Source organism: Plasmodium gaboni, chromosome 9 (assembly GCF_001602025.1).
Source record: "Plasmodium gaboni strain SY75 chromosome 9, whole genome shotgun sequence".
Classification (NCBI taxonomy): Eukaryota; Apicomplexa; class Aconoidasida; order Haemosporida; family Plasmodiidae; genus Plasmodium; species Plasmodium gaboni.
In genome coordinates, this window is record NC_031489.1 from 1,079,869 (window position 1) to 1,092,604 (window position 12,736).

Sequence of the window (12,736 nt, forward strand, 5' to 3'; positions counted from 1 at the left end):
AACAATTAAAATATATTAGTAACATTTGATAGGTTGATTAACACTATATATGGTGTCGCATTTTTTATTATTTTTTTTTTTATAAATTATAAGGAAAAAAAAAAAATATTCTAGACAAATAACTGCATTTTTATTATATTCTGAATTTTGATTATGTAATAAAAAATTCCATGTATTCTTTTTGTGTATTAAATAAAAAGAATGTTCAGGTCTCAAATATATATATATAAAATATTTTAAAGATGTATTTATCTAAGCACATAATATATAATATAATATTCCTTTATATTTATTATATATTTTTTTTTAAATAATAAAATATACTATGTATTATATGTACCAAAAAAAAAATATATATATATATAATGGAGTAACATTTTATATATGGGATATGTTAAATGTTATGAATATATATACAATTATGTAATATTATATATATTTTTAACAGCACATATTATATATATATATATGCATACATTGCATGATATATAATACAAAAAAAAATAATAATAATAAAATAAAATAAAAAATAACCTGATCTAATTATTATATAAACCTTATTTGAACTTTTTAGGTGTAATTTGTATTCATTTTATTATATTTTTGAATTTGTTTAAGTAAAAGGTATAACAATATTTTAAAAATTTAAATAATTTCTTTTTAAATAAATACATATACATATGTTTATTTACATATAATATATATTTTTTTTAATTATTAGTTCTATTTCTTTTCTTTTTTTTTTGTAATTTAATTTTTCAATTGTCATTTTTTCAATACCATATAATCCTTCAATTTTGTATTTATTTTTTTCCGAAAAAAAAAAAAAAAAATAATAAAATAATAAAAAAAATAATAAATAATACAAAATATATAGAATATATAATAGTGATTAACCAACTGTTCATTCAAATATATAATATGAAATATTAAGTAAAAAGCAAAGTGAAAATATCAGAAGAAAAAATATTGAAAAATAGCACAATGGATGACGAGAATAAGGTAACGAAAAAATATATAGGAAAATTATAAGAACATATATATATATATATATATATATATATATATTTACATATACATGTTTCCCCATTTTCATATTAAGACACCTTCATATTATTTTTATTTTTTATTCTGTTGAAATGTTAGTTAGTTGAACAGCTAGTTGAAATGGGGTATTCAAAATTAATTAGTCAGAAGGTTATCCAAAAGAGTGGGGCAAAAACAAGTAAAAAAAAAAAAAAATAAAATAAAAATAAAAAATATATATATATAATATATTGTTATGATAAAAAAAATGGTTCGACATGGAGTCATTTGTATATACGTTCTGTATATATTTACTTCATATATATATATATATATATATTTATTTATTTATTTATGTGTGTATTATTTTCATTTTCTTATTAGTTGAGGATGCTATTAGCTGGATAGAACTTCTAGATGAAAACGAAAACATGTCCGATGAAGAATTAAAAGATGTTAACACAAAGGAAGAAGAAAAAACAGACAACTTGAAAAATAAGGAAAAAATAAAATTAGAAAATGATATGGATGAAAATAATATTATAAGTAGTGAAAAAACCAGTAAGTTAAGCCCTGAGGAAGCTCAGAAGAAAGCTTTAGAATTACAAAAGAAAATTCGAGAAAAGAAATTATTAAAAGAAAAAGAAGAAGAATTAGAAAAAGAGAAAAAAAGAATTGCTATGGCTAAAGAAATGCAAAAAAGAAAAGAACAATTAGAAGAATATGAAAGAAAAAAATATATTGAATCATTAGAAAGAGAAAAAAATGAACATAAAAAAGAAAAAGAAAAACAATTAGAATTATTAAAAAGAGAATATGAAGCTAAATTTGGTATTGAATATAAAATAGGTAATGAAAAAAAAAAATTACAAGATCTAACAGAAAATGAAAAAAGAGATGAAATTGCTATTTTATTTAATAATTTAAAAAAAAATTATAAAGATACCAAAAAACAAGAATTACTTGCATCCTTAAATATTCTAAGAACCTATTTCTCGAACATTTATGATAATATCTTGGAAAAAAAATATCAAAAAATTAAAAAAGAAAACAAAATATTTGTTGAAAAAATCAAGGTTTTTGAAGAAATGCTACACATCTTTTTATTAGTTGGATTTGAAGATACGGGTAAAAAAGGAAAATAAAAAAATATAGAAACATTTTAAAATTATGTAAAAATAAATGTGTATACAAATATATATTAAAGATTGAATATATATATATATATATATATATATATACATACATACATACTTACACTTTGTGGTTGGTTTTTTTTTTTTTTTTTTTTTTTAGGCGATTTTTATGTCATAAAAAATTATCCAAATACTTATCTTCTTTCGTCGGCTATAAAATATATCGATTTAATTAAGAAAACGTTAAGTTAATATAAAAAAGGGAATCTAAAACAACGGGTGTACAAAAAAAAAAATATATATAAAATTAAAATATTAAAAAATGTAAAATATATAATATTTGATAAAAAAAAAAAAAAAAAAAACATGCAAAAGGTATATCCTTTTAATTTATTATTATTATTATTATTATTATTGTTATTTTTTTTTTATGTATTTATATTTGTGCTTCCTTATTTTTATGCCCCTTCATATTCCAATGAAATGTCGTATTTAACGGCGTATAAACCCAAGACACTAATAAAACACGCGTGATAAAATGAAAAAAATAAATACTTTCACTTTGAAAAAAAAAATATATTTTGGAATATAATTTAAAATAAATATATAATAATTCTTTTTTATTCTTATAATCAAAAGAATTATATGCTTCTGACAAACAATGATTCATGTCTTTTTTAAATTGAATAACTTTTTTATACGTCAAATATTTCAAATTCCTGATATCTGTTATATTATTCCTCTAAAAAAAATATATATATGTATATTTATATATATGTATATTTATATATATGTATATTTATATATATGTGTATAATTTTGTTTATATTTTTTTTTTTTCTTACGATAAACAGGCAATTTAATTTCCTCTTTATATGTAAAAATTTGTAATTATTTAAAAAAAAAATTGCTCTTTTTAAATAATAAAAAGAAGCATACTTTCTACTAAGCAGTTTATCTTCATAATTATCTTTACCTACAAAAAAAAAAAAAAAAAAGGTGGAGATATTAACATATAAATAAATCTATACATATATATATATATATACATATATATTTTTTTTTTTCTTCTTACCACTATTGTATTTTATAAGCTTATAAATATTTTCTTGTAAAGAATTATTTCTGTCTAGTATTTGTTTACAATGATTTATTATTTTTTCGTTATTTAGAAACCTAGAGTATTTATTTTGAAGTTTTTTTAAAACATACTGTATCCAAGTTACACATATAATGAGAATAAAAAATGTGTAAATGAATGTATAGGTATCTGTATTAATTAGGTATAAGATATTCATTAGTAAATACTTTTTTATTTTTTTAATAAAAAAAAAAGTAAATAAATAAAGAATAAAACAAATTATTTATGACATTCAACTAATGACAAAATTATATATATATAAATATATATATATATAATATATATACCCACAAGGATATGCATACATATATATAAATATATATATATGTTTTAATATATATAATTATCATATAAGCATATCTTTAAAACAAAATATAACAAAACAATAAAAGAACAATAATCATACATACTATAATTTCCATATCATTTTTAAGATATATATATATATATATATATATTAAAATTAACAAAAAAATAAATTAAAAAAAAAAAAAAAAAAAAAAGGGATTAAACAATTTGAAAAAATAATAAAAAAAAAATCCAACACATTTTATATCATTATGAATATATATTAATTAAAACAAATAAATTCCATTTACTTTCATTTTTAAAATTAATTCTTTTCATTTTGACTATATAATGGTTTTGTTCTGTTTTCCTTTATATAAATTATTAAATTATATATATGTATATATAATATATATTATATCATTTTTATATACATTTTTTTTTTTTATTTAAATATAAATAATTATAAATATCAATAAATAAATAAATAAAAATATATATATATATTATATATATTATATTATATTATATTATATTATAATGATTACTTGTATCGGTATATTATGCGCTTCATATTATTTATTATAAAGAATATAAATATAAAATATTATATAATATATATATATATATATATATATGTTTATGTAAATATATATATTTATTATATATATTTTATATTATTCCTATTTCATACATCTTTCAACAAAAAAACAAAACAAAAATTTTTTTTTTTCTTATACCATTTATATATCATATATAATTATACATTATATTTCATCATATATATATTTATAAATTTAAAAAAAATTATATATACTTATATTTAATTAAATTTGAAGAAAAATAATTTAGTTTATTCTGTTCCTTTATTTTATTTTATTTTATTGTATTATTTATTTATTTTTTTTTTTTTTTTTGTTTTCCCCTTGTTTATATATTTTACATGATAAATAAAAGAATTAATAAATATTACATATATATAAACTGAACAGGCAAGATTTTAGAACATTTTTAATTTCTTTTGGGGGGAAAACAAAATATTATTTAATTGTCATTCACAAGAAAGCTTACAAATTAAATCTTTATATAACATATATACATAACCATTTATACATATATATATTATTTATATTATTTATATATATGTTAAGCATTCTTTTATATAATGAATATATGAAGAAAAAAATGGTAATATATACATATATATTATATACATTATATGAAGAATTTATCTTTTTAATGATTAATCAATCTTTTCTTTTTTTTTTCCCCCCTTTTCCCATTTTCCATTATATTTTGAAAATATCACGTTATATTATATATATATTTATATATATATATATATATATATATATATATATATATATATAACTACATATTAATATTGAAAATAAAAAGTAAATAAAAATATATGTATGTATATAATTATATGTATTATTTCATATTATTTTTATCTTTTATATTTTCAAAATGTTTATATTTCTTGTTAAATGGGAGAATTTAAATATAGTCATTATTTAATATCAAATAAAAAATTCTATTTGTTTAATTTGTGTAGCTAGCCATTTTGTAATTTAGAATATTGTTTTGTTCATGTAAAGTTCGAAAAAATTGTAATTTTTGTTTTTAAACATAACACATAAAAATGTAAAATAAATGTATAATATATTTATCTACAATCTATATTATTATAATATATATTATTTCTTTATTTATCTATTTATTATTATTTTTATTATTTTTTTTTTTGTGTGTACGCGTGTGCACTTCAGCGTGGTCATATTTTTTTTTTTTTTCTTTCTTTTTTTATATTCTCTTGGTTTTATAAAAAAAAAAATACAATATTAATAAAAATTACAATCGTTTGGTTAATTATTTATCTCTATTTATAAAAATTTTCATAAAAAAGGGGGGGAAAAATAGCAAATTTTTTATAACAGGATAAATATATATATATATATATATATATATTATATATATGTGTTCTCTTTATTTTATATTTGTCTAATGCTATTTGAAAAAATTAAAATCAATTTAGTACTACATAAAAATTACATATTTCTTTAAGTAGTTTGTATCTAGCACTTATTATATATATATATATATATATATATTTTTAAACCACTTGCCTTAAATGGAGAAAAACATAGAACAAGATGATTTCATATTCGATTCTTATGAAGAATATTTAAAAAAAAAAATTACGCCCACTGATTTATATTATATAGAAGATGTAATCATATAAGAAAAAAAAAACATTTTAGGCAAAATATTTATGGCATTCTTTAAAAAAGAAAAATGAATAATTAAAATGTATTATTGTATTTTAAAGTTTTTTTTTTGTGTATATTAGATATTTAATTTAAAAGGGTTTAATTAAATATGGCATATTTTAATGTGGTCTCATTTAATATGATCTTCTTCAATATTTTTTATTTATTTATTTTATTTATTTATTTATTTATTTATTCATTTTATTTTTTATTTTTTATTTTTTCACAAGGAAGAGTTGATCTTCGAAATATTTTCTTTGGGATTAAAAAGTCGAGGAGTTTTAAGCAAAGAAGATTTCTATAGCACTCATTACCAAAAGAACAAAAAAAATGAAAAGAATATTATAAAAGAAGAAAAAGTATATCATATAACATATGATATAGATTTACTTTATAATAATTCGAAAGGCTTTTTTTTTAATTTAAATTATCATTTACATTTTTGTCAAGAAAAGAAAATTAGTACCATTTTGTTCATACGGTATATTAGTAAAAAGAAATCAGAAATCAGTTCTTATATAGACATTAATAATAAAAAAATTGCAGAAAAAATAAATAAAAAGAAATATATATATGCAAGTAAAAAAGATTTGTCTTATTATAACTGGCATAATAATTATGTCTGTACAAACAATAGTGAAAATTATGAAATCATTATAAATAAAAAAATTGGTTTCATATTTAAACATATCCATTCAAATACATATTTCATTTTAAATTCTCAAAAGGAATTCAAAATAAAATTAAGCGATAATATATATAAGCAAAATATAATCATGAATTCTAATACGAAGGAAGAGTTCATAAATTTATCTCAGGATATAAAAAAAATGGAAATTAAAGATCCTAATTATTTGCAATGTATATTGTATACTTTACATTTGTAAAAATTGGGTTACACCTTATATTACTGTCTATATAAATAAACATATACATAAATAAACATATACATAAATAAACATATACATAAATAAACATATGTATATGTTTGTTTATTTATTTATTTATTTATTTATTTATTTTTATTCCAGTTCGTCTACCAAATTTTGAGCTGCTTTATTTTTTATCATACATTTGTTATATAGACAAATTGATTTATTATCATTTTTGCATGAAAAATAGAACTAACAAATAATCCTGTCTCTATAAAAAAATTAAATATATATATTAATAAATAATTGTAAGTATTTTTATTTTCTTCTTATTATTTTTTTTTTCTGAACAAGCAAGGAAAAAAAAAATATAAATATATATAAAAAAGCTAGTTTGTTCATATTTAAAAAAAAAAAAATTCTATATATTTAATATTACAAGGTCTTTTCATTCGTAGATGTTTAATAAAAAATTTTTGTAAATTGATATTTTTGTAGGATAAATATAAATAAATATATATATATATATATATATGTATATATGTAAGTTAATATTTATTATTCCTTTATTCTGAGAAAAAAAATTTATAAGAATACGAAATTAGCTTTGCAAGTATAAAGTAATAGTGAACAGTATTAAAGAAAGTTAAGAGTGAGAAAGCGCATATTGTACTATATATTTTAACCACATATATATATATATATATATATATATATATATTTTTGTAAAGTCCCAATTTAGAATATATGGAAGACATAAAAATAAGTTATGAAGAAAAAGAGAAACTTCACAAAGCTTTCAGACAACATGAATTTCGAATATTATTTGATGAATATTTTGATGAAATATCAAATGAAAAATATCGAAAAGAAAAAGAAGATTATTTATTAAGTTTATATTTTAAAGGCGAGTTAAAAAAAGACCAAATAATAATTCAACCTAAAGAAGCTTTTTGTATTAAAACAAAGATTCTTTATTCTAATCAAACAAGTCAAAAAATATTTTTAAATATTTGTACTCATGAAGGTATTCAAAATATATGTTTTGAAAATGCTGGTAGTGGTTCAGTGGGTATTCCATATTCTCTTTCTCAGATTCGACCAGATAAATATGGTACAAAAAAAGTTTATGTGTAAATATATGATATGTTCATACATAAATAAATGGATATATATATATATATATATATATATATATGTACATATATATTTATTTATTTATTTATTTATTTACGTTCTATTTTCTTGCTCTTAGGAGACAATATGAGCTGCCTAAGCATCGACTGCTGTGTAAACCCCTTCACTATAGATGTAATAAGAAAATACAATGAGATTTTTAATTTTATGTTAGAAGATGTATGCCTGAATATAGAGAAGAATATAATGAAAGACAAAGAAAGGATTTGCCGGGATTTTAAAATGTTGAGTAACATGAAGTGCAAAGGTGAGAAGCCTTTTTTATTATGTATAAATAAGAATGTGCTTAAGAAAAATATTTTGCTAGAAGAAGAAAAAAAATTAGAAAATCTTAAAAAAGAGTATGAAGAAAAAAATGAAACAAGTAAAGATGTGGATAATGTATTAAAGAAAAGTAAAATTCAAACAGAAATAAAAACAAATAATCAAGAAGAAAAAAATAAATCAAATATACAAATATTAGATGATGATAATAATATTAAAGAGGATATTATAGAAAATTATAAGAAAGATGGAATGAAGAATAAATATTTTATATATCATCAAGGTTCTATAAATATGTCATCCCTTTTTAAAATAAAGGAATATAAAAATACACCCATTTCACTTAACTTACCTGATAAATTAAAAGTTGTAGTATATACAGATAATTATGTAAACAAAAAAGATATTGATATAACTGTTCAAACAGAAAGAAAAGTTATTGAAATAAAATTTAATAATAAGGAAAAGGATTTAACTATTAATTTACCTTATCCATGCGATGAAAAGGATTATTCTTGTGTTTTATATATGGAAAAAAAAAAAATAGAAATATATTTGACATTGCATAATGAATATGTTACAAGGTATGCTCAAGAGATTTATGATAAATATATTTCTGATGAGAAAGATTCGTTTGGTTATATTGATGAGGTTGTTCAGCAGTATGAGCAGGAAGAAAAAAATAAAAATGGAAATATTGAAGAGCAATTTAAAGTGATAGAAGAGAATAAAAATATTGAAGAACAATTTAAAGTGATAGAAGAGAATAAAAATATTGAAGAACAATTTAAAGTGATAGACATAAATAATGAACATAATAAAGAATCGTTAAAGCATAACGACCACTGTGAGAACATTAATAATGTTTGTAAACAAATGGATGATAATAAATATGAGATTTATGATTCTTCTTTACAAACCAGTGAATGTATACTTAAAGAAGGAGACCAAATAAATGTGAACAAAAGAGACAATAAATTAAAAAATAAGGATAATAAAAAGGATGTATTCAATTTTGAACTACAGGAAAAGGTAAAAAAAAATAAAAAATAAAAAAAAAAAAAATAAAAAATAAAAAAAATAAAAAAATAAAAAAATAGTAATATTATTAATAATAATAATATAAATAATGTTGTATATTTCGATCAGGTGAATCATGAGAATTTATTTCCTAACAGAAGCTTAAATAGAAGTAATAATTTATTAAATTTTAAAGAGAAAGATATAAGAACAGATTTGAATATACAATTAATAAACGAAAAACCGAATGATAAAGAAAAAATATTTACACAAGTAAATGATAACAATTCTTATATAAATAATTCGTTTGAAGTGGAAGAAAATTATAAAAAAGAAAAGAAACATATAAGTGAGCGAGATTTTTTGAGTGACACTTATAATATATATGAATGTGCAGATACAGGAATGATTTTGTCTAGTATGATATGGTATACATATATATAAATGAATAAAAATATATAAATATAAATATATATATATATATATATATATATATATATATGTAAAATATTTTATTATATGTTTTTATTTGTATACTTAAAAAGTTGCAATGGTTATTAAAAAAATAAAAATATTAACACATACATATATTTATATATATATATATATATATATATATATCCATTGTTGTGTAAAAAAAAAAAAGATTTGTTTATTTTTTTTTTTGCATCCAAAATAGTGTTAATGCTTAATATTGAAAGTCCAAATGTGTATTTACAACAGTATATTCTTCAACATACAATTTCGTTATATTGACAATACGTATTATTCCTCCACTACTATTATCATTATGCATAGCATATTTAACACAGTTTAAAATTAAATTAAAGCATTCTTTTTTGGTCATAAATTTTTTATATTTATCTTGTAGATAGGATTGTATATATACACTACCACTACCACTAACAGCAAAATCATGTTTTTGAATAATACTTCCATTTAAATTAACAGCATATAATTGTTGTTTTTTAATTTTATCATAGCCTCCAAAGATGAGGGCACATGATAAGAAGTTATTATTAGTATAGATAATTTTTTTTGTTATATAAGCTACATTTTCAACAAGAGGATTATAATCATTAAATTTATCTTCATAAAAATATTTATTTTTTGTAACAAGATTTGAATTATTATTATTATTATCATAACCTAAATAATTTATGGAATCAATATCTATTTCTTCATCATATGTAGTATCATCATATATTGTTTCATCTTCATGGAATCTACCTTTTTTCCTGTTTTCACTTTTCATAGATACACAATAATGTTTTATAATTTCAATAATTTTCTGACTATGTGCTGAGGCTCCACTTCGACAAACATATAAATTTTCATTTATACGATTTATTTTTCTAGAGCATTTATTACTTATAAACGTACCTGACGATGTCCTACTATCACAAGCCAACATAACTCCATTGTCATATATTATTCCAATAATTGTAGTACCATCTGATATCGGTGTTTTTATATCATATTCGTCATCCCACGATTTTTCTGCATGACATTTTATTTGAGACTCACTGACAACATCCATCTTAAGCACTTGATAAAATAAACAAATGTAAGGAAATATATAAAAATATATACATATATATATATATATATATATGTAATATATATATATTTATATATATGTAATATATATATATTTATATATATGTAATGTATTTATGGTGTGTACTAAAAATTTCTTCGGTATTTTATTCTTTCAAATAGGAAATCTAAAAATGTATCTTTAATATATAATATTATATAAACATATAAATATATAATTATTTATTATATATATATAAATATATTTAAAGGAGCTCATCCCTTTTATACATTAGCATAAAAAAATAAATAAATAAATATATATTTATATATATATATATTTATATATATATATTTATATATTATAATAGTAAGAATAGTTTTTCCAATAAATTATATATTTTTTATTTTAATATTAGATTTTCAAAAAAATTCTCAATAAAAATATCATCTCTTCATAACTATCTTAAAAAATTGTTATAAAAAAATAAAAAATAAATTAATATATATATATATATATATATATAATTAAATATTATTATTTTTTGAGAATAAAAAAAAAATATATATATATAAATATTTTTTTTATGTTAAATTATCATATTCAATATAAGTTACACAAAATTATTTAAAAAAAATAAAAATATATATTAAATAAATATATTATATCATAACATATGAATTGAATGTATATATATTATTTATTTATTTTTATGCGTTTCAAAAATTATTACATATATAATATAATATATATAATATATACTACTATACAGTATGCATATATAAATATATTTTTTATATATATCATTTATTATTTTATTATATTATTTTATTTTTTATATTTTTTTTTCTCAATTTTTAAAAATATATACACATAATTCATATTTTATACAATTTTTTATTGTTACATTATATAAGGTTTAAGATATAAAAATTAAAAGAAAAAGAAAAAAAAAAAAAAGTAATTCAGATTCTTATAATGATGATAAATAAAATATATATGGAAAACAAAAAGAATATGACAAACTTTTAAAATATATAAATTTTTTTTTTTTTTTTTCATTTCTTTTATTTATTATTTTTTAAATATTATAATTAATGTGGGTAAAATATATTTAAATAGTATCCTCGTTTAAAGTTGAATCCCATTCATCTTTATTTTTGGAAATTTCATTCTTGAAAATTTAAAAATATTGTTTAATATACAATTTGTATATTTTAATTAAAGAGAGAAAAAAAAAAAAAAAAAAAAAAAAAAAAAAAACATATAAATATTTAAATTCATAAATAACAAGAAAAACAAGATCACAACATAATAAATATGTAAATATATATTTGTAATATTTTATATTTTTTTTTTTTTTTTTTTTTTTATACTTTAACGTGATCAATTAACATTTGCTCATTAAAATCGTGTAGGTTCAAAACATTTTTATTACTTCCAAGGATAGTCAATATATCGGATATATTTCTACAATTAAAAATATATATATATATATATATATAATATATATATATAATATATATGTATTCCTTTTAATGATTACAATTTATTTTATTTTTTTTTTAAAATATGTTTTCTTTACCTTATATATGAAAGCACTTGGTCTTTTAAAGGTTTCACATTTAAATCTTTTATTTCATAGAGTTCATTTATTTCATATTCTTTTTTTTGTGTGTTTGAAAAAATGGCAATATCATTTTCTTCTTCATATTTTTTATAAATATATTCTTCATCGGCATATAGAACAAAAACATGCGAAGGAAAATATTTGAGACAATTATATGCTTGAAGATTATTGTTGGGGTATCCCTCCACAATATAACCTCTTTTCTTCTTAGAGTCTAAATTATTTATCTTTTCTTTAAGTATAGAAGAAATTACCTCATCATTAACTTGAAAATATAAAAAATATATATATATATATATATATATATATATATATATATATATATATATATGTGTGTGTGTATACTTGT

General features: G+C 17.8%; 6 protein-coding genes across 6 annotated transcripts; 3 read left to right on the plus strand and 3 right to left on the minus strand.

Annotated features, from left to right (window-relative positions):
- Positions 1 to 984: 984 nt before the first annotated feature.
- PGSY75_0931400 (hypothetical protein) lies at positions 985 to 2,414 on the plus strand (the record flags this gene model as incomplete). Its single annotated transcript, XM_018785718.1, has 4 exons — positions 985 to 1,002; positions 1,147 to 1,225; positions 1,411 to 2,154; positions 2,323 to 2,414. The coding sequence occupies 4 exons, from the start codon at positions 985 to 987 to the stop codon at positions 2,412 to 2,414; spliced, it is 933 nt and encodes a 310-aa protein (XP_018642059.1).
- A 184-nt stretch (positions 2,415 to 2,598) lies between these two features.
- Positions 2,599 to 3,460, minus strand: PGSY75_0931500 (hypothetical protein; the record flags this gene model as incomplete). Its single annotated transcript, XM_018785719.1, has 3 exons — positions 2,599 to 2,904; positions 3,008 to 3,138; positions 3,238 to 3,460. The coding sequence occupies 3 exons, from the start codon at positions 3,458 to 3,460 to the stop codon at positions 2,599 to 2,601; spliced, it is 660 nt and encodes a 219-aa protein (XP_018642060.1).
- A 2,265-nt stretch (positions 3,461 to 5,725) lies between these two features.
- On the plus strand, positions 5,726 to 6,751 carry PGSY75_0931600 (conserved protein, unknown function; the record flags this gene model as incomplete). Its single annotated transcript, XM_018785720.1, has 2 exons — positions 5,726 to 5,824; positions 6,095 to 6,751. The coding sequence occupies 2 exons, from the start codon at positions 5,726 to 5,728 to the stop codon at positions 6,749 to 6,751; spliced, it is 756 nt and encodes a 251-aa protein (XP_018642061.1).
- Positions 6,752 to 7,483: 732 nt separating this feature from the next.
- Positions 7,484 to 9,661, plus strand: PGSY75_0931700 (hypothetical protein; the record flags this gene model as incomplete). Its single annotated transcript, XM_018785721.1, has 3 exons — positions 7,484 to 7,850; positions 7,992 to 9,229; positions 9,347 to 9,661. 3 exons carry the CDS (start codon positions 7,484 to 7,486, stop codon positions 9,659 to 9,661), a joined length of 1,920 nt encoding a protein of 639 aa, XP_018642062.1.
- A 244-nt stretch (positions 9,662 to 9,905) lies between these two features.
- Positions 9,906 to 10,757, minus strand: PGSY75_0931800 (putative proteasome subunit beta type-6; the record flags this gene model as incomplete). The annotated part of the gene is made up of 1 exon (XM_018785722.1): positions 9,906 to 10,757. The coding sequence occupies one exon, from the start codon at positions 10,755 to 10,757 to the stop codon at positions 9,906 to 9,908; it is 852 nt and encodes a 283-aa protein (XP_018642063.1).
- A 1,114-nt stretch (positions 10,758 to 11,871) lies between these two features.
- PGSY75_0931900 (adenylate kinase-like protein 2) lies at positions 11,872 to 12,652 on the minus strand (the record flags this gene model as incomplete). The annotated part of the gene is made up of 3 exons (XM_018785723.1): positions 11,872 to 11,931; positions 12,134 to 12,227; positions 12,343 to 12,652. Coding segments are annotated over 3 exons (464 nt in total), but the record flags the coding sequence as incomplete, so codon positions are not given.
- Between the last annotated feature and the right edge of the window lie 84 nt (positions 12,653 to 12,736).